The sequence below is a fragment of the Mytilus galloprovincialis genome, chromosome 3 (genome assembly GCF_965363235.1).
Source record: "Mytilus galloprovincialis chromosome 3, xbMytGall1.hap1.1, whole genome shotgun sequence".
NCBI lineage: Eukaryota > Metazoa > Mollusca > Bivalvia > Mytilida > Mytilidae > Mytilus > Mytilus galloprovincialis.
In genome coordinates, this window is record NC_134840.1 from 73,256,418 (window position 1) to 73,275,474 (window position 19,057).

At 33.0% G+C, this 19,057-nt stretch overlaps 2 protein-coding genes across 2 annotated transcripts; both read right to left on the bottom strand.

Annotated features, from left to right (window-relative positions):
* Positions 1–1,719: 1,719 nt before the first annotated feature.
* LOC143066796 (uncharacterized) lies at positions 1,720–9,991 on the bottom strand. The gene is made up of 6 exons (XM_076239604.1): positions 9,979–9,991; positions 5,954–6,224; positions 5,415–5,665; positions 4,787–5,275; positions 3,686–3,704; positions 1,720–1,840 (listed from the first exon to the last, which is right to left on the bottom strand). Exons 1-5 carry the CDS (start codon positions 9,989–9,991, stop codon positions 3,697–3,699), a joined length of 1,032 nt encoding a protein of 343 aa, XP_076095719.1. The 3' UTR covers positions 1,720–1,840; positions 3,686–3,696.
* A 3,363-nt stretch (positions 9,992–13,354) lies between these two features.
* On the bottom strand, positions 13,355–17,159 carry LOC143068882 (uncharacterized). Its single transcript, XM_076243227.1, has 2 exons — positions 17,063–17,159; positions 13,355–15,979 (listed from the first exon to the last, which is right to left on the bottom strand). Exons 1-2 carry the CDS (start codon positions 17,100–17,102, stop codon positions 13,380–13,382), a joined length of 2,640 nt encoding a protein of 879 aa, XP_076099342.1. The 5' UTR covers positions 17,103–17,159; the 3' UTR covers positions 13,355–13,379.
* Positions 17,160–19,057: the final 1,898 nt, after the last annotated feature.

Genomic DNA, 19,057 nt, shown 5'->3' on the forward strand with positions numbered 1-19,057 from the left:
AATCTATTTTTATTGTTGATGAGTTTCTGATTTATTGTTAGTTGCCTAATGTTCAATAACACATAAGAATTATTCCTTGTTTCAGGGAGGCTCGTGTAACTCAGTGTAGTGTTATGTGAAATGCTTATTGCACCTATTGTCTTCTCTCGATTTTTTATTTTTTTTTTTTTCGTTTTCATGCCATGGTATTGTCGGGTTTCCATTTTGTGAATTTTGATTGTTCTGTCGCCTTTGTTTAGTTCTATGATATTTTACGATACAATTTCTTAAATGGAGTGTAATTAAGCTTATAAATTCCATATTCTTCGTGTTAAATCTATCTTAATTATTATCCTAAAGATGCCATTTGTGAGAATGGTCTTGAGAAACAATAATAGTCCGTCGGATGGGGACGATAAATGGCAGACCCGTGTTAAGAGAGAGCCATATCTCTTGCACTTAAAAGACACCCGTGTAAATTTAGGAAAAGAGCAGGCTCATGCCGCTACAAGGCAGCACTCGCACCCTCAAAGTGGATAGGAATTAATATAAGATGCGATAATTTGTTTACCAATCCACTATAAATATATATGTTTAAACTAAAGATGACCATTTAAACCTGAAAACAGTTCTAAACATGTATTAATCTTTTCTATATTGAACTGAAAATAATTCTAAAATGATCTCTTTGAGTATGTTTTCGCCAGTAACAGTAGTTAATATTCTTTATTGTTTTCACATTTAGCTATGTCTTATCTTATCTAGGTCCAAATCAATTACAATTGACCAATTCGTTTTAGTTTTTTTAGCAGACACACACAGACGACATACCCCGAGTGATTACAATAAGTAATTTATACAGTATCTAGATAATCTTATATTAAATAGCAGCAGCAACTTTATGAGCCTTAGCATTGGTCATTTATTTGTTTTTGCTTTGACACTCGCAAATTGAATTTTGTTAAGAATCAACGATGAATTGCGCCTTTACACAAATGATGAACCACCCAATGATAGGGTTTAGCAGAATAAAATGCACATAGCATATGAGAAGGTTGAGCGAGACCGCAACTATATGAAGGAAAATTTTACGATAGCTATCTTAACAATATATGCGCCTGACGTTCAAAATTTTTTACTGTCAAATATCTATGATGAGTGTTTCCATCGTCAATGTCACTGCTAGTGGAAGTTTCTTCTCCCAGTGTATCACGGTATCCAGCCTACTATAGTCTGTGTTGACATAAATTAACCTGTTTATAACACTTTGAATCTTCCATTTACTAAGGCAGGTGTAGATTACCTTAAATGTATTTGACAAAACCTTTTGGAACTTTTGCCCTAAATGCTCTTCGACTTCGTTCTTAATTTGGCTTTTTAAACTTTTTTTCTCACTCAAGCGTAACATGAGTCTTTTGTAGACGAAACGCGCTTCTGGCCTACAAATCCTTGTATCTATGATGACTATATAATATGGTCTCAGTAAAAAAAAAAACCATTACATATATGATCAAAATTTAAGAAGATGAAAATGTTCCATTATTTTAACAACAGCATAAAGACAAAAAGAAGAATTACAATCATAATTTACAAAGGATCGAAACCATGACCAGCGCCGCTCATGAGAGATAGCAAACTCTTAACATCATGACGCAGTATCTAGATTAAAAGAAGAATATCATTAAAAAAAAGATCATGTAAACCATAAAAGAAATATTGACACATCTAAGACAAAACAAATTATTAGGATTTGTGTTTATTAAAAACAAATTTTTGTACAAAATACATTTTATGATTCCTGAATTATGTTTAATATCATATGATAGCTCTTTTTTGGTTTCTGTAGCATAGTTAACTGCATCTGTAAGTAAATAAAAGAGAATATTGAAATTAGTTTACCATGCACTCGTTTTGTTATCTATTGCAAGTTATAGGGGATGAACCATTTATTTCTATGCACCGATTGGTATCAATGTCGATTTTTTTGTTTAAATCTATATCGATAATCCTGTCAAACTTTCTGCATATTCCAGGTTTAACTTGATTCAATAAAAATAACGATTTAATAAATATTAGCTTTAGGGGAATGATGGAAAATGTCAAGTTTTTAAGGGAGCTACCATTTGATTTTTAGGGGGGGGGGGGGGGGGGGGGCTAGGATGAAATTTGAAAAAATAGGCAGGACAGGAGTTTTGAGTAAAAAAAAAAGCAGGATGAGACACTTGCAAAAAAAAAGTCAGGACGACAATGTAGGTAAAAAAAAGTCTGGATAAACTAAAAAAAAAAGGCAGGACCGAACAGAGTGAATAATAAAAAGGCAGGACAGAGATTACAGCTACAAAAAAATGCAGGACAAAATTTTTCATCCTAGTATTTTTTAAGGGCGTTGAGATATTTGCTTATCTGTGAATTTTGTTTTCTTTTAAATTGCTAGAGTTTGTTTGTTTTGGTATTTTTGTGGCGGGGGTGTTATACAAATTGTCACAGTAAAATTTATGACGAAAGAACATTGATTTTAATTGAAAAATTGAAAATTGCGACCCCGGTATAAACTTATCAATACCTTGAAAAAAATAAAAAGTAGTTAGCAACTTAGTAATATTGCAGTAATACTAGTAATTAAAACACTTATTTCAGGTTCAGGATTGTACAAGGTTTTAAAATTTCAACAGTTAAATAGTAACCACGACTTCACATCACAGCTGTTGGGATCAAAAATGATTTTTTTCTCATTTGACTTTTTATCCTACTTAAATTGAGAATGGAAAAGGGGAATGTGTCAAAGAGTCAACAAACCCGACCAAAGAGCAGAAAACAGCCGAAGTAATGCAAAATCGTTTTAAAATTGCATCATATATTCTTTTCTTTTTTGTATTCTTCTAGGCTCCATCATCTTCCAGATTTCGAGCTTCTTAGTGAAGCAAACATTGGCCACACCTCTCTAAATTAAATGTTGTTGAATCGAAACGCCTATTGTCGAATTAAAAAAAACCGCTGTTCTTATGAAAGGTATTAAAGTCTTACTGGTGTCAGAATGTATGTAATTGACCTTAAACAGTGTTGACACGTGTGTTACAGCATTCCTGGTTTTGATGCTTTCAAACTTCTTATGCATATTTATTTTTTCAAAACAGAAACAAGTGTCGCGTGCACTTAAATAAGTATCATACAATATCAATACAATGCAAAAGCAGCCATTTTTCAAAGTTCTATCTTGACTTCAAAGCAAAATAGCCTTTCAGTAGACTAGGTAACACATGTTTCGGTGTTAACACTTAAAACTATAGAAGTTTGCCAACCCCTTAGGAAGTTGCAGCCATAGATTTAGCACCACAATTTAAAAAAATAAAAATAAACATGATTTGAAGTTCAACCATCAAAAATGTATGCCACTACAAATAACCCTTCACCATCACGTGCAAATAAGCTACCCTTTACCAACATTTGCATATGAGTTATCCTTTGCGCATATAATCACTCATTACCAATACGTTGTCCATAATGATGCACGAAATATTTGCTGCTGGACTTACACAACAATAAATCAATCAATAATTACCAACACGTGCATATAAGTTATCCCTTAGCCATTATGTTCAAATTACTTATTCCCAACATGTGCACGCCTGCTTCCATTAATGCACGCACAAATAACTTTTACCAACACGTGCAAAACCTTGTTTCATTGACCTTTTAAAGTACTTACACTTGTAAATATTATAACCCTATTAAAGACAGAAAGTAAAAGTTACAATCCTATAAAGGACTAAAAAAATTAAGTACTTAAAATAAAGATTATAAACATAGATTTAAGCATTAGTATATAAATTATACGAGCAAGTCAATAAGGACCAACCACATAGGTTAAAATTTGTTTTGAAATTTTTAATCGGATAATTAACGAATTTTTATTTTACACTTTTATTTGTTTGGTAACGAAGACATGTCAATGGGTACATCAAATTTGAAAACAGGCGGTGAAATGTGCGCGAAAAGGGCTAAACACCATCTACGTTCTTAAATCTTCTACCTTTTTTGTAAATTCTGAAACAGATTTCCGACAAGAAAATTGTGAAATGAGTAAACGTTCTCCAAATGATAAATCTTTCAATTTGAGCATTCTGATAATAAGTTAGTTACATATCATAGAGAAGTATAAAGTATTGATTAGGTGTGATTGCAAAAGTACTAGATCCATGTCTGTAAATTTGTTCATTTTCCTATATAATCTGAATACAATTAAACATTCGATATACCATACATACGTAAACGAGAGAAAACCTAGCGATACATATAGAAAAAAATCTTGATGCCATTCTCATATTTTAAATGATGGAAGCATCCATATCATATCTCAGGTTCAAAATCATTTGAGTATAGACAAGTTACGAATCAATTGAACAGAAAATACAAAACGATTTTTTATCGAGACCTAAATTTCTATTCAAAATGAAACAAAAAGAAGCATAACGGGATAGCTATTACAATTCAACTCATAAGTATATAATACATGTAAAATAAAGACAACATCGATGTTTGGAGCATTTCTGGATGCCAGGAGCATTTCTGGATACCAATGTTTTGAATATGTTTTGTTTTTTGAAAGATTTGAGGTACTGTTCTTTTCTTATATATCTAAGTGACAGCAGTGCATTGAAATGAAATGCATAGCAACACATCACACTATTTATAATAAAGAATTTGAATTTCTTCCTTCTGATTATGTATTTACTTGTAATTTTAACTTACATGTTCGAAACATTTTCCTTTCTATGAAATTTTATTGATTATATAAATGACATAATACCTCTCTTTCCTAATTGGTTTTGTGGATTAAAGAAGTTGAATGTTTTGGAGTTGAATTGATCTGGATCAAATCCACCGGCGCTTCCCCCACTTTGACCCAATTTTGATGAGGATGGGTCCAACATGTTGGCTTGTAATTGGTTAACTTTATTTGCGTCGAATTTTGGTGGTTGGCTTCCTCCACTACTGCTACCGCTGCTACCACCTCCGCCACTAGTTTGTGCTTTTGGGTTAAAGAAATTAAACTTCATTGTGTTGAACTGGTCTGGGTTAAACATAGCTCCGCCACCGCCACCAGAACCCAGCTGTGACTTGGAAGGATCTAACATACTGGATTGTATCTGGTTTACCTTATTAGGGTCGAAGTTTGGTGGCTGACTTCCACTGCTTGAACTTCCACCGCTACTTCCGCCGGAACTAGCACCACTACTTGCGCCGGAACTAGCACCACTACTTCCGCCGGAACTACTTTGACTTGTCTGTCGTCTACCTGTTTAATAAAAATTAAATAATACAGTAAATTGCGCATTACAGCTATCGTATAATATTGAATCAGGAATTAGATGTGTAATTGAGTTATTTTTTTGGATTAAAATTTACAAAAACATAAATAAAAATGGAATACATACGCCTCCCTGCTGTCATTTGACTAGGGTTCAGGAAATTAAATAACATGCTGTTGATCTGGTCGGGGTTAAAACCACTGCCCCCTCCTCCGCCTGATCCTAGCTGTAGTTTTGATGGATCTAGAAAACTGGCTTGTATTTGGTTGACTTTGTTTGGATCAAAATTTGGAATTTGGGCACCGCCACTGCTGCTACCGCCACCAGAACTACTACTGGAACCACTACCACTGCTGTTAGACCCTCCTCCGCTAGAACTGAAATACAACAGTATAATAAATGATAGTTCTTATTCAGTTCGTTCAATTCTATAATTGAGTGTCGAAAGACATCGAAGGGTTATTCTAACTCATTTATAGTAGGGGTGATATCCTGTGCTCCGGAAAGTTAAGAAGATTCTGCTCCACGTGTGGCACCATAAATATTAGACTACTATATTTTGATTTGAGAAAATATGACAACATAGCAAGTCATTATGTTCTATTGATCAAATGCACTATTGCCAGACCCATGTGTTTGGTAAGAAAATCTCGGTATCTAAATACCTTTGCTGACTTCCGCCGCCAAGAAACTGTGATGGATTTAACAAAAACTGAGGAGGTTGAATATTCTGTGATGCTGATCCACTGGAGCTACCACCGGAACCTCCTGGTGTACCACCAGAACTTCCTCCACTCTGAGTAACTCCACCGCTCTGGGTAACTCCACCGGAACCTCCACTGCTTGGTATCACTCCACCAGAACCTCCACCAGTCTGAGTCACTCCTCCAGAACCCCCACCTGATGTTCCCCCGGATGTGCTGTTTGCTTGTCGCACTGAAAAGAAATGAAAATATTGATAACATTTCTGTTAAAAAGAATGTATCCTTCTAGGTTGTTTTTTTAGCAAGGTCTAGGCATTTTGAAAGTACGTACACAATGAAAATGAAGGGCATAAACTTAAAGCTTTAATTAGAACTTGCAAGATTACCACCTGACATGACATTTTAACTCTAATTCAAATTTCCGTGAAAATAAAAAAAAAACTTGTATAAACTAGCGAAAAATCATGCGATTTCGGGAAGTCTTTTCGTACCTATTATAATGATTTAAAGCATAAAAATAAAAAAAATACTTCCATGGTTAAAGTTAGTCTAGTATTATACATGTTTTATATTTTTTTGTATTTTGCTATTTAATAGATATGGGAAGATGTGGTGTGAGTGCCAATGAGACAACCATCCATCCAATTAACAATTTATAAAAGTAAACCATTATAGGTCCATGTACGGCCTTCAAGACGGAGCCTTGGCTGTAACCGAACAAAAAGCTATAAAGGGCCCCAAAATTACTAGTGTAAAACCATTCAAACGGGAAAACCAACGGTTTAAAAACGCATTTGTCATTCGTCAACATATCGTATATGTTTTGTTTTTTGCATTTTCTAATTGCTTTTACCATGTAATCTCACTGAGTCTCATTATAAATTTAATTTTTTATTACGATTTTTTTAATTCGATTATTATGGATTTAATATGTTGTGGCATATTTACGTAACCATGTTCTTTTATCCGAACCCGTTTCTGTTTTTTATCTGTCATTTGAGCCTATTTTGATCTAAACTTTGATAAAAAAAAAAAAAAAAATTTAATTGAAATAAGGAAGACTAAAATTAGTTAGAACAATTAAAATTTAGAATAGCAAAAACATAATTTAGTAATGAACTGAACAAATAAATACTACTATGACTTCATGTCACAGGCACTTGTCTCAAAAAAAAAATTTCCTATATAGGATTTTTTTTTTTTTGAGACAAGTGCCTGTGCTTCATGTAAATGTATAACGATGAATCTTCACTTAGAGACTGTGAATCCAAGAAGTTATGTGATTTTTTTAAATCATGTACAGGCGAATTCGTATTAAATTAAATTAATTTCAAAGGTAAGGGAATGGTCACAAAAATCTAATACAAACAATGAACTTTTTTTAATAAATTTTTGTTTAAAGACTTTGGGGTTTTCCCTTTTGTTTACGTTCAGCATGAAATTTCCTTCCAAAAATATAAACTTACCACTAATGGCGAATGCATGGCTGACCAATAATGTCGACAATATCACCGTTGTCCACGCCATATTCGGTGTGAATTATGAATGAAATTTTAGAATTATTTTGATATTTGAAGGTCGCAGGTGAGAACTCGTATCAAAAGTTCATGTCTTCGATAACATACTTTCGGCAGGTGGAATTGATATGGGATCATTCAACCCTTACTTATCTTCACAAAGAAATTTATGTGAAAACTGAAGATTTCTTCATGTCACAAAATCATGAAATCGGCTATCAAACTTGTATTTCATGTTTTCACTAATCACTACTTCGTTTGCACAAAAGTTGTCTGATCTTGGAGCGCGAAGTCATTATATTCGTTAAAAGGATGGTGTATCTAAATTTTATAAACCAAGTTTTTTTACGGCAAATAAAAATATATAGAGATAATGAAATATGTAATAATTAGGTAACGATGGAAAAATTATATTTTTTTTTTCACTTGTAATTTAAAATCGTTTTCACAAACTGTAACACAACATGCACCGTCTTCAGCGCATTAGACCAATCGGAAAACTATGCTAGTAAAATTTATAACGAATGGGTAAGGCTTGCATCAGAATGTAGCATATGAATACCTGCTTTAAGTGGTACAATACGGGAACTGTTGACAAAACTTTTAATACGATTATACTGGAAACCAAGTTTTGATTTCTACCAAATTATTCAAACCGATTTCAATTACAATGCAAAACTCCTGACTTAAATGTTTAGCTATACAAATTTTATTTTCTAGGTTGATGTTCGGGATTTGTATTATGTTTTGCAACTTAAAATTATCATATGGTAAGGATGTCGGGTAGTTTTGAATCTGGTCATGTAAAAAATGATTGGTGGTTTAGATATTAAATCACAATTTATTTGGCTAATGTCCTCTAAAGATATTTTCATACTTCAGAAACTCGGAGAATTATTGGAAAATTTATCCTCATATAGACAATTTTTTTTAAATGATATATAGATATAGTAATGCCCAGTGACCACCCTTTTTTAACCTAGTTATATTATTAAACACTGTGCTTGTGTATTAATCATATTGAATCACTTGTAATCATTTGTATGTAATTAATGTTGATTGTTCTGCTCCTTGTGGGCGCTTTGATTAGCAATAAAATATATTTGAATTTGAATTTGACTTTGTAAGATAAGGAGCAAAATAATTTATTTGAATTGTATCATAAAAAAACCTAAAAGAAAACAATTAATGAAGGTTCAAAATGTAAGAGTTAAGTATTTGTCACATTTCAAATAAAGCCACTGGTGCTTGCCACGATATTGATGCAAACGATGCTTCTTAAGGTGGTACCCAACACCACAGGGAGATAACTCTGTAAAAATCATATAAACGTTTTAATCACGTTGTATTGATAAAGAAATATTACGCTTCCCAATGATAAAAAAAAAATAGTGTTTGTAAAATTGCTATGTATCCAATGAAAGTTTTCCGAGAGAATGTGAGGTGCAAAGATTTTGAAATCTTTATATTTTTGTCAAAGGGTCAAAGTAAATATTTTGTAAACGAGCCAAATACGTTTTAGTCAAAGTGTGAGGTTTCACCTTAAATTGAGGTACAACCTTTTAACGGGTAAAATTACTGAAACTTAATTGATGAAAACAGTTAGACGATAATGTAATTGGCAGTAACAGTGACTGGAGCTGTTCCTATGTCCTAGTATCTAAACAAGATAACGTTGTTTGTAACTGATTTCAGACAAGTAAATTCGGTTTCAAAACAAGGTTATATCTTGTTCCTAGGATTGACCATTCCATTGATAAGATTCAGCATGAGAAATCTCATCAAATTTATGTTATTCTAAAAGCCAATTACAGGTGTCATTGACAATGAAGTTGGTAATGAAAAATTACCAACATCTTTTCAGCAAATACTGGAAATTGTTATAAAAGTTGCCGTATAGAATATAGTGTGTGGTGATTTTTTTAAAGACAAAAAAAGTTATATAATACTTTGTATATAGCCAAACCCTAAGTCATGATATATTCACTGCTTATCCTTGTAGTACGGAGTGTGTATGTAATCACATTTTTGTACATTCTTTGTGTAACCACTTATTGTGTTTTTGGATTTATAAGCACATACCAGTTGTGCATTATATACCTGTTGTGCATCAGACAAGATATATTTCACAAGTTTACAAAAGCAAGTTACGGATGTTCAGAAAGTGTTGTCAATGTCAATATGTTCTGTCCTATTTGTTTATGTTCAAAGAGAGAGCGAGGAAAATATTTTATTTTATTTTCATCCGAAATGGATACTTTAACAAACGATACCTGGGTTTGGTGAGAGGGCTCGGCATTTTCTAAATTTCATTCTACAAAATCGTGATTTTGGGAGGCAGAAATAATTCGGTATTACCATTAAAGTTAAGTTCCCGAATCATATTATTTTGCAAAAAGACTTAGGTTGCCGTTTTCTTAGGCACGAAAAAAAATATCTATATATTTGATGTTCAATTTTAAAATTCACCATCTTCTACCATTATGCAGTTGTGGGGCGAGATCAGATTATAGGAACTTAAATATTTTTGCACCTGTTTATACTCATCATCGAGTGAGGAAAACTTTGAAACGATAAAACCCTAGTTTATTGGTCAGAAAAAGTTTAACTATTTGTTTTTCGTTCTTTTTTTACATAAATAAGGCCGTTAGTTTTTTCGTTTGAATTGTTTTACATTGTTTTATCGAGGCCTTTTATAGCTGACTATGCGGTATGGGCTTTGCTCATTGTTGAAGGCCGTACGGTGACCTATAGTTGTTAATGTCTGGGTCATTTTGGTCTTTTGTGGATAGTTGTCTCATTGGCAATAATACCACTTCTTCTTTTTTATATTAACTAGACATCAGTCCATGTACCTTATCCCAAGCAAAACACCTCACCAGTAGCTGGTTTTTTTATTTTTTTTTATTTTAAGAAAACGTAGGGTTGATGCCGGATCGTGCACGTATAGTCTCTTTTAAATTTGTTCATACCTTTTGGTGAAGTGTGGCAATTTTGAGTCTGACATATAATGCAAAAAGGGATACTTTTATAAAATTGCGGAAATCCTTGTCTTTATATTTTTAGCCATGGCGATTTCAGTTTGTTTATAATCTATGAGTTTGACTACACCTCTGGTATCTTTCTTCCCTCTTTTACATTTATTCAGTTTGACAATTTAATCAATTAAACCATTCATGGAAGTTGCCGAAGTATATATGTTACAGTAAATAGGTGAAATTAGGAATTACACGTAATTACTAAACATTTCAGTAAATACCTGTAATCACTAGTTAATTTAGTAATTACATGTATTTACTAGTTGTTTCAGTGATTACAGGTATTTACTGATTTTTTTTGTCATTTTTACAGCTATTTACTAACTTGATATTTTTGTTTAAAAATTAAAGACATGTAATTCAAGATATCAAATAAGAAAGTAAGGGGTAGGGATTTTTAGGGCTTACTTAAGGATCAAGGATTATAAGGCACATTAAAAGTGCATACTCTTCAGTGTTTGTGAATTGAAACTGGAAAATGGTTGTTTTATAAGTTTTGAAACTCCCTAAAAATCATTTTGGGCATGCAAGACAATGATATCAATTTAAAATTGAGAAAAACATTTTTGAGAAATTTATAGGCAACTTAGCCAGCTATTTTTTTAGATAGACATTAGATTATGGCAAACTTGGTTAAATGATCTTGATAATTCTTAAAATCTCATACTTTTGTTATATTAAAATCTCCATCAGGCATACTCTCCATATCAACTTGGCTAATAGCATGAGTTAAATTCCTTTTACAAAATAGGTTTTACTACGCGACTTCTTTTGTCAGACATTTGCGATGAAGCTGACATTCTTCACAAACAAATTTATACAAATTGATGGCGTTAAGAGTCACATTTTCATATTTCCGTGTTTTTATGAGTTCTTCAAGTCCTCCAAACTTAAGCTTATATACCTCCAATAAAATTTTATCATCGTTTCTTCCTGTATAAGAATGATCTTTTTGTGGATTGAAAAAGTCAACTAAATGGTCCATCCCTTTTGTTTTACTTTCAATGTTGACATTCTTTTCCTTTTCGAGCCTGCGTTTTTTGTCACAAAAGCGAGACATTATAGCGAACCAGTCTAATAATTCCATCGCCAGCGCCGTCCACAAATATTCCCTCTGTGGTTATATTTTTTAAATTTTGATAAGTTTCTCAAATTATCCCGGATTTCTCCCAAACATGAACAGAAGCTTCAGTTGTTTATGATCAAAAGATAAATTTCAAGAAGTAAATTTTGTAAAAATAAAATCAAGTTTTTCCGTATTTTACTTATAAAGGGACTTAGTTTGTATGCCAATTGTTTTAAATTTTAATTACTTTCTCATAATATCCTGGATTTCTACCAAAATTGGACAGAAGCTTGTTTATGATCATAAGATAATATCTAGAAATAAAGTTTGTAAAAAAAACTATACTTTTTCGTATATTACTTATTTAAACGGACTATTTTTTTCCAGTTAACATAATATACACCCTGCAGTTTAAAGTTTACATTTAATAAACCATCCTGAATTTTTAACAAATTTTGATAGAAGATTCTTATAGAACTAGTCAAAAGATAGTATCTAGAGGAAAATTATAAATACTTTTTTCCCTATTTTTGTTGGGCCTGCGACTCACAGCAAAAGTAGGCGAGACACTGGGTTCTGCAAAATCTTAAAATTTCGATAGCTGAATACTCACTGATTTTCTAATTAGTATTACCATAACTTTTGATCAGTTGACCATATTACAACATTGTTTTAACAGTTAGTAAATAGGTGTAAAAATTCATTTTAAAATCAGTAATTACTGGTAATTACTAGGCAGTTTTAGGAATTACTTGTATTTACTGTGTGCATCGGGAATTACATGTAATTCCTAAATTTTAGTAATTACATGTAATTCCTAATTTCATCTATTTACTGTAACATATATATTCCATATCAAGTTAGCGAATGTAGTTCATAAGTGTTTCTCGTTTCTCGTTTTTTATATAGATCAGATCGTTGGTTTTCTCGTTTGAATGGTTTTACACTAGTAATTTGTAGGACCCTTTATAGCTTGTTGTTCGGTATGAGCCAAGGCTCCGTGTTAAAGGCCGTAATTTGACCTATGATGGTTTACTTTTACAAATTGGACTTGGATGGAGAGTTGTCTCATTGGCAATCATTACACATCTTTCTATATCTAAATAAAATATCCAACCTTCGTTTTACCAATAATAATTCAATGTAAGTGTACAACTTTTAGGAATACAATTATCGCATGTTAATATGTGAATTACATTTTTATTTTTTTTTTTTAATCTTGTGGACTCACAAAGCAAGTTTGTTAACATTCTCGCCTTAAATATGCATGAAATATTTGCCATCAAACGTTCGTTAAGCATTCATGCTTAATCGAAATTAGTTTTACGAAGACCACCTTATATAAACATTCCTCTGTGGGAGAGAGCAAGTGAAGAAGTCATATTTATACACATATTTTTATTTTTTTTTAACGTTCCCGACGTGAATGCACATTTGTTCAAATTACTGAACGCAAAATGGAGCAAAAATAACAAAAGTGAAATAGTCAATCTGCATATTAGATTTACCTTGATACAAAGAGAATTAATAAACATTAAGAGGTAGAAAATGCATGAACATAAGGGGTCAAAATCTTTCAAGCCTGATTTACATGCAAGTTTATCCAAAAAAAAAAAAAAGATATCAGTATATTTAAGAACAAACGATACCAACAATAGCTAAACTGTCTACTCTTGCAATAAACCATATTGGCCTTCGCAGAAAAAAACATTGTTTTAGTCAGAAAAAAACATAATATCTATCCTTTTGTTTGTTCGATAATTTCTTTATTTTACTTTCTCATCGCTTCCTTGACCAATTATAGGATTATCAGTCTTGGCTGTCCTTTCAACGCTGCCAGGGACTTGTTTCATCATTTCATTAGGACTGAAATGCATGTTAACTTTGTTTACTGCATTTGGATCAAAACTTGCTCCCGATATCAAACCCTTCATGTTACCGATCATAGCCGAAGGACTAAACATCATATTCGTTTGACTTTTATCTGAGATGCCGCCATTTTCTGTCGTATTTTTGTTCGTATTCATCATTGCGTTTGGATTAAACAACATGCCAGCCTTCATTTTACTAGGATCAAATACACCACTATCATCTTTACCTCCAGACAGAAGACCCGGGATAAATCCAGAACCTGAACTGTTTCCTGCAGTTGAGTTTGTATTGTCTTGAAGAAAAGGAGGAAGAAAATTGACATGTATGTCATTCACTTTATTCGGATCAAATGTATAACTTTCGGCTGTTTTCTTGTCATAGCCAGCATTAGATTCCAACATTTTAGAAGGGTTAAAGTTAATTCTCTCTTTATTTACCACATTTGGATTAAAATATGCTTTATTTACTTCTGTTGGGTTAAATTGTCCACCAAACCCAGAATTCATACTATTTTGCGTACTATTTTTTGAATTTCCAATAATCCCCATATTAACCTTGTTTGCGTCAAAATTTCCTAAGAATTGTGAATTATCAAACTGCCCTGTTGACATGTTATTCATATTCGTCTGGGCCTTGTCGAATGGGTTAATATATGAATTTTGATTTATTTTATTTGGATCATAAAATGTATTGTAGTTGTTTGACGTCGACCCACTTGAACCATCCATTCCTATTTGCTGATTAGTGTTGAAACTCATTTTTGCTTGGTTACCTGATGAAGGATTAAAATTAAACGTCATTCCAAAACTATTCGACGTCTGATGCGTTGTGTTATTGTTGATATTTGATGATCCTGTATTCTGAATATTATTCATTGAGAAAGCCTGCTGATTGACCACGTTAGGGTTATACATTCCTTTATTTACCATCATTTGTAATGTTCGCCCATCTCCTGTCAAAGACCCAGGAACAAATCCATTTGGGTGGTTTGACTGAGCAGGCATAAATTTACTGGATTCACTATGGTTTTCATTGCTATCAGTTGAAGTTGTGGACACAAAAGTAGTCCCTTGAGTTGTAGTATCCATAGTGGCTGTAATGGTTGTCTGTGATTGGCTAGTTGGTGCAAGCGCAGTTTGATTTGTAAGGTTTCCCGGGTTAACTGAATGGTCAGGCTCTGCTGGTAAATCTGAAAACATATCTTCAAAGGCATATCTATGCTTGATACTTTTTTTACTTTCCTCTGCTCTTTCTACAAAGTTTGTGTCATATTCCGAAAAGTGATTCCCTAGCTCGTCAATATCAGGTTTAAACCCAGGAAAAAGTAAGCCAGGCACAAAACCTGACATTTTCTTCAATGACGGTTGCGGGACAATTTCGGACTGCAATGAAGCTAATGTGTTTTCATTGTTCGGATTTGGGTCATCTGACTTTTTGGCACTGCTCATCAACTTTTTGTTTAAAGTGTCGGCATTGAATAAACTTTGATGTACTGGTGGTAGCGGTGTATTCATATCTTCATCTTGGAACATTTGTCCAGGTTTAAACTTTCCATAGTAGTTGTTAAGTTTATCAGGATCATATGAAAGTTTGTTACTAATATGCGGTGTCCCTTTATTAACAGAAACCAAGAGTGCATCTGGTTGAAAATTCATTTTTACGTTGTTGAATGAATCAGGGTTGAAGTTGATAGATGTTTGACCATGCATAGGATTAAACATGCCAGGACTGTTTTTGGTACTCGTTTTAATATTTTTCTGTTGATTAGGTGCCCAATTTTGTGGAGAAACATTCTGTTTTACCATATATTTCCCAGCACCTAGTGATGAAGAAGAAGAGCTCATCATTTCTTGCATCAGTGCATCAGGGTCAAACAATTTTGCTTTATTATCTTCATGATTAGAACCAGATGGATGTTGAATTGAAGACGTATCAGGGAAGCTTTGTTCACCCATTCCTGACGTCATCATGAAAACTGGACTCAATTGTTGCTGAGTATTGAACTTTCCAGCATTGCTCATTTGCTGTGGTGGGCGGGGTGTACTTAAGACGTTGTTATCAGTAGGCATAAAACTTCCAGTTTTGTGTCCATAGTTTGAAAGTGTTTTCATTGTTGGTTTCAATGGTTCTACCGTATAATGTTGCTTCTTTGGAACATTGTTTTGTTGCTGTGGCAGGCGATGGATGATGGCGTTTGTATTGATGTTGAGAGGCGCATTACTTTCAAGTTGTACTCCTAGAATTTTCAGTAACTGAAGTGCAGACATACCAGATAGTTGATTCAGCGTTGTTGCAAGACTACCGTGATTTGAGACGGAAGTGGGAACTTTTTCCTGGGATGAGAGTACATGTTCCCCAAGTTGTTCTGTGTTGATTGAATGATTTGGATCTGTCTTTTTGTATGTGCTTTTTCCTGGTATAATTCCAAAAGTTTTTGTGAAATTATCATCTGTCTGGACATTTTGCAGACCTGGTAGTGAAAAACTATAACATCCTGCAAAGATAATTAGTTGTATTCGGTGAAATACATTTAAATGTAGTATTTTAACATAGTACGTTTTTTTTCAATTTAGATTCTTTTCTAGTTACAATCAGTGAGTTGCCGACATGTTAACTTACTGTTTTCACTTCTTAGAATTACTAGGAACGCTCCAGTAACTTAAAAGAACAATACGTTTTACTTGAAATTGATGATATCAAATAAGCATAAAAAGGGTAGGATCGGACACAAGATGAAAATCAATTTCGACAGCAAATTACAATATATAGAAAGTTATACAGGGGTTGTCGTTGGTTGCTGTATGTAATATTTGTTTTTCGAATTGTGTCGACGTGAATCAGACCATTGAGGTTTTTTTCGATTAAAATGTTTCATGTTTTGTCATGTCGGAAACCTGACTACAAGGAATGTATCTCCCTCATGCAAAGCTCTGATTCCTTTCACGGATTTGGCTATACTTTTTGGACCTTTTGGATTATAGCTCTTCATCTTTTATATAAGTTTTGGATTTCAAATATTTTGGCCACGAGCATCACTGAAGAGACATGTATTGTCGAAATGCGCATCTGGTGCAAGAAAATTGGTACCGTTAATTTTATTACAAGGTATGCGTTAGGATCACTGTTTGAGTCTATAGTTGATTTAATACGCTTTATTTGAACTCTGTTGTGTAGTTGTCCTTTTGGCAATCAAACCACATTGCGTAAAAATTTCGGCATTGTTCCTTAATGAGTTTTTTTTTTTAACGAATGTTGATCGTGGGAATATCAGGATTGTGGATTCGATATATCCAGTAGAATTCCAGCAAACACTTTTGCAAGGGGAGAGGTTTCACAGCTCGTTCGGCGAGTATTCCCAGGTGTTCTCTCGGAAAAATAATACATTTACAAAATATAGATCGTAACGATTGTCGTAAACCAGTAATTTTCAATATAGCCTTAAAGTGGTAAAAAGTTTTGTGTTTTTGTGAATAATTATTCACCAATATAAATGAAAGTTGTTTTAGTCATTCACAATAACACAAAAATGGTTTTCTCAAAATTATCCTGTGTTAAAAAAAAACACTGAAATACATACCCGATACTAGAATTCCTACAAAGATGGTAAAAACTGTCATTTTCTCACTTTCGTCTTGAACTTTCTTCCGCCATGTAAGAGGTCTGGGCACCTGTCGTTGGATAAAACCATCACTATCTTACACCACCGTCATTGTATTGTAAACATGACCAGGTATCATGAATAATACTATTAATTACTGATTAAAAAGATTACAAAAATACATCGAAAACATCTATTTCTACTCGCGAGTTATTTTTTTATTTGTAAAAAAAAATAATAATGAATCATATCGCACCAATGTTGACGAGTGGGTCTCAAATTTCAATTCTAAACTTCCGAATTCAACATGACTGCATCATATCTACGGAAAATCTTACGAAACAATGCAAATGGAAGGAGGATGTGACCTTTAGTTTTACACTTATTGGATATATCTGATAAACTGTCCTTGATGCTCATGCAATGAAGCACAAAACATAAAATTGCTATAATTTAGACAGGTTAAAGGCCGAACCGTGACCATTGTTGTATATATCCATGTCTTTATGTATCATTTACAAGCACACCATATCTCCTTATTTTATATTTAGAACATCTTCATCGCATTGGTCTTCCTTCAGTTGTATGATTCGATTTATGACTTTTGAACACCGGAATACTACTGTTGCCTTTGTTTTACACATTGTGTAAGAACATGATCCCTTTGGTGAACTGTTTTGCATTGATTTCGTGTAAATTTGTTTTCTCTACAACCGCTTTCACATTTAGTATTTTCAAATACTAGTTACAGAACTCCATTAGATTTTATATCACACATATGTTTTCTTTAACGAATGGGTCTCATTTGTGATATCATTTCACCAAAAAGATAGTTTTTTGGGGGAAATATTCACCCCAAAAAAAATTCATACAATTTGACCTTCACGCATTTGACCTTAATTAAAACAATTTGACCTTGTGAGTCACCTTGACCCCAAAAATAACACATTCAAAAAGAAAACCCCAAATCTGTATAAACAAAACCAAACAAATAAAATATATTATGAATAAAATTACATTTACTAGTTTTCTATCTTCTGCTATTTGGTCTAGTTTTAAAAACTTTCCGTCAAACAAATTGTAGAAAAAAAGATACACCACATGTGGTTAATGTGATTAGTTTAAGTGCACTGTGAAAAGGGGAATGACCTGATGTAAATGCGTCTATTCACGTATTCACTGTTATAAAAACTAATATGCTTAAATATTACTATGAATGAAATCAAAAGAATCAATGACATTATTTTCTAGCGGTTAGTTAAAAGATGATTTATGCAAGCTACAGATTTGTTAGATTATTTTACATTTATCGAGCAGTGGGTAAAATAGATCGAACAGCCACACATACGGCATACCCATGATTGCTTCAGTGAAATCTTGTGTGTTAATAAAACATAAATAAGATATTTTAAAACATTAATCTTTTCGGCCTTGGTTTCATATTTAATAGAAAGAGCTGTATCGTAGTTAATGAAAGTTATCATGGTTATGTGTAGGTCTGTGTTCGACGCGAAATGCAGAACGGTATCGCGGTTGTTTAATCCCACTTTCCAAGAGGGTTATCAACAGCCAGGGTGCATCGTGGGTCTAGCTTGCAAATAGCTTCAAATGATTCGTCTAGAATTTTGTTAAATTGATTTTTAGCTTATAAGAAACGGATTATTATTTATCTTATGATTGCAAGTAAAACAGAAATTCAATATGACAATTTTAGTGTTGTTTCATTGTTCTCCTCTTATATTTAATGCGTTTCCCTCAGTTTTAGTTTGTTACCCAGATTTTGTTTTTTGTCCATTTATGAGTTTGAACAGCGGTATACTACTGTTGCCTTGACAAGATATAGTTCAGGTTTTTTTTATAATGAAATGTTCAGTAATCTTATTTATTTTACTAAATTTCACTAACCAGTGTTTGAGCATAAAGTTAATAAACCAGGGGTATGTCAATCAACGTTTCGTCCTTTTTCTAAAAGAA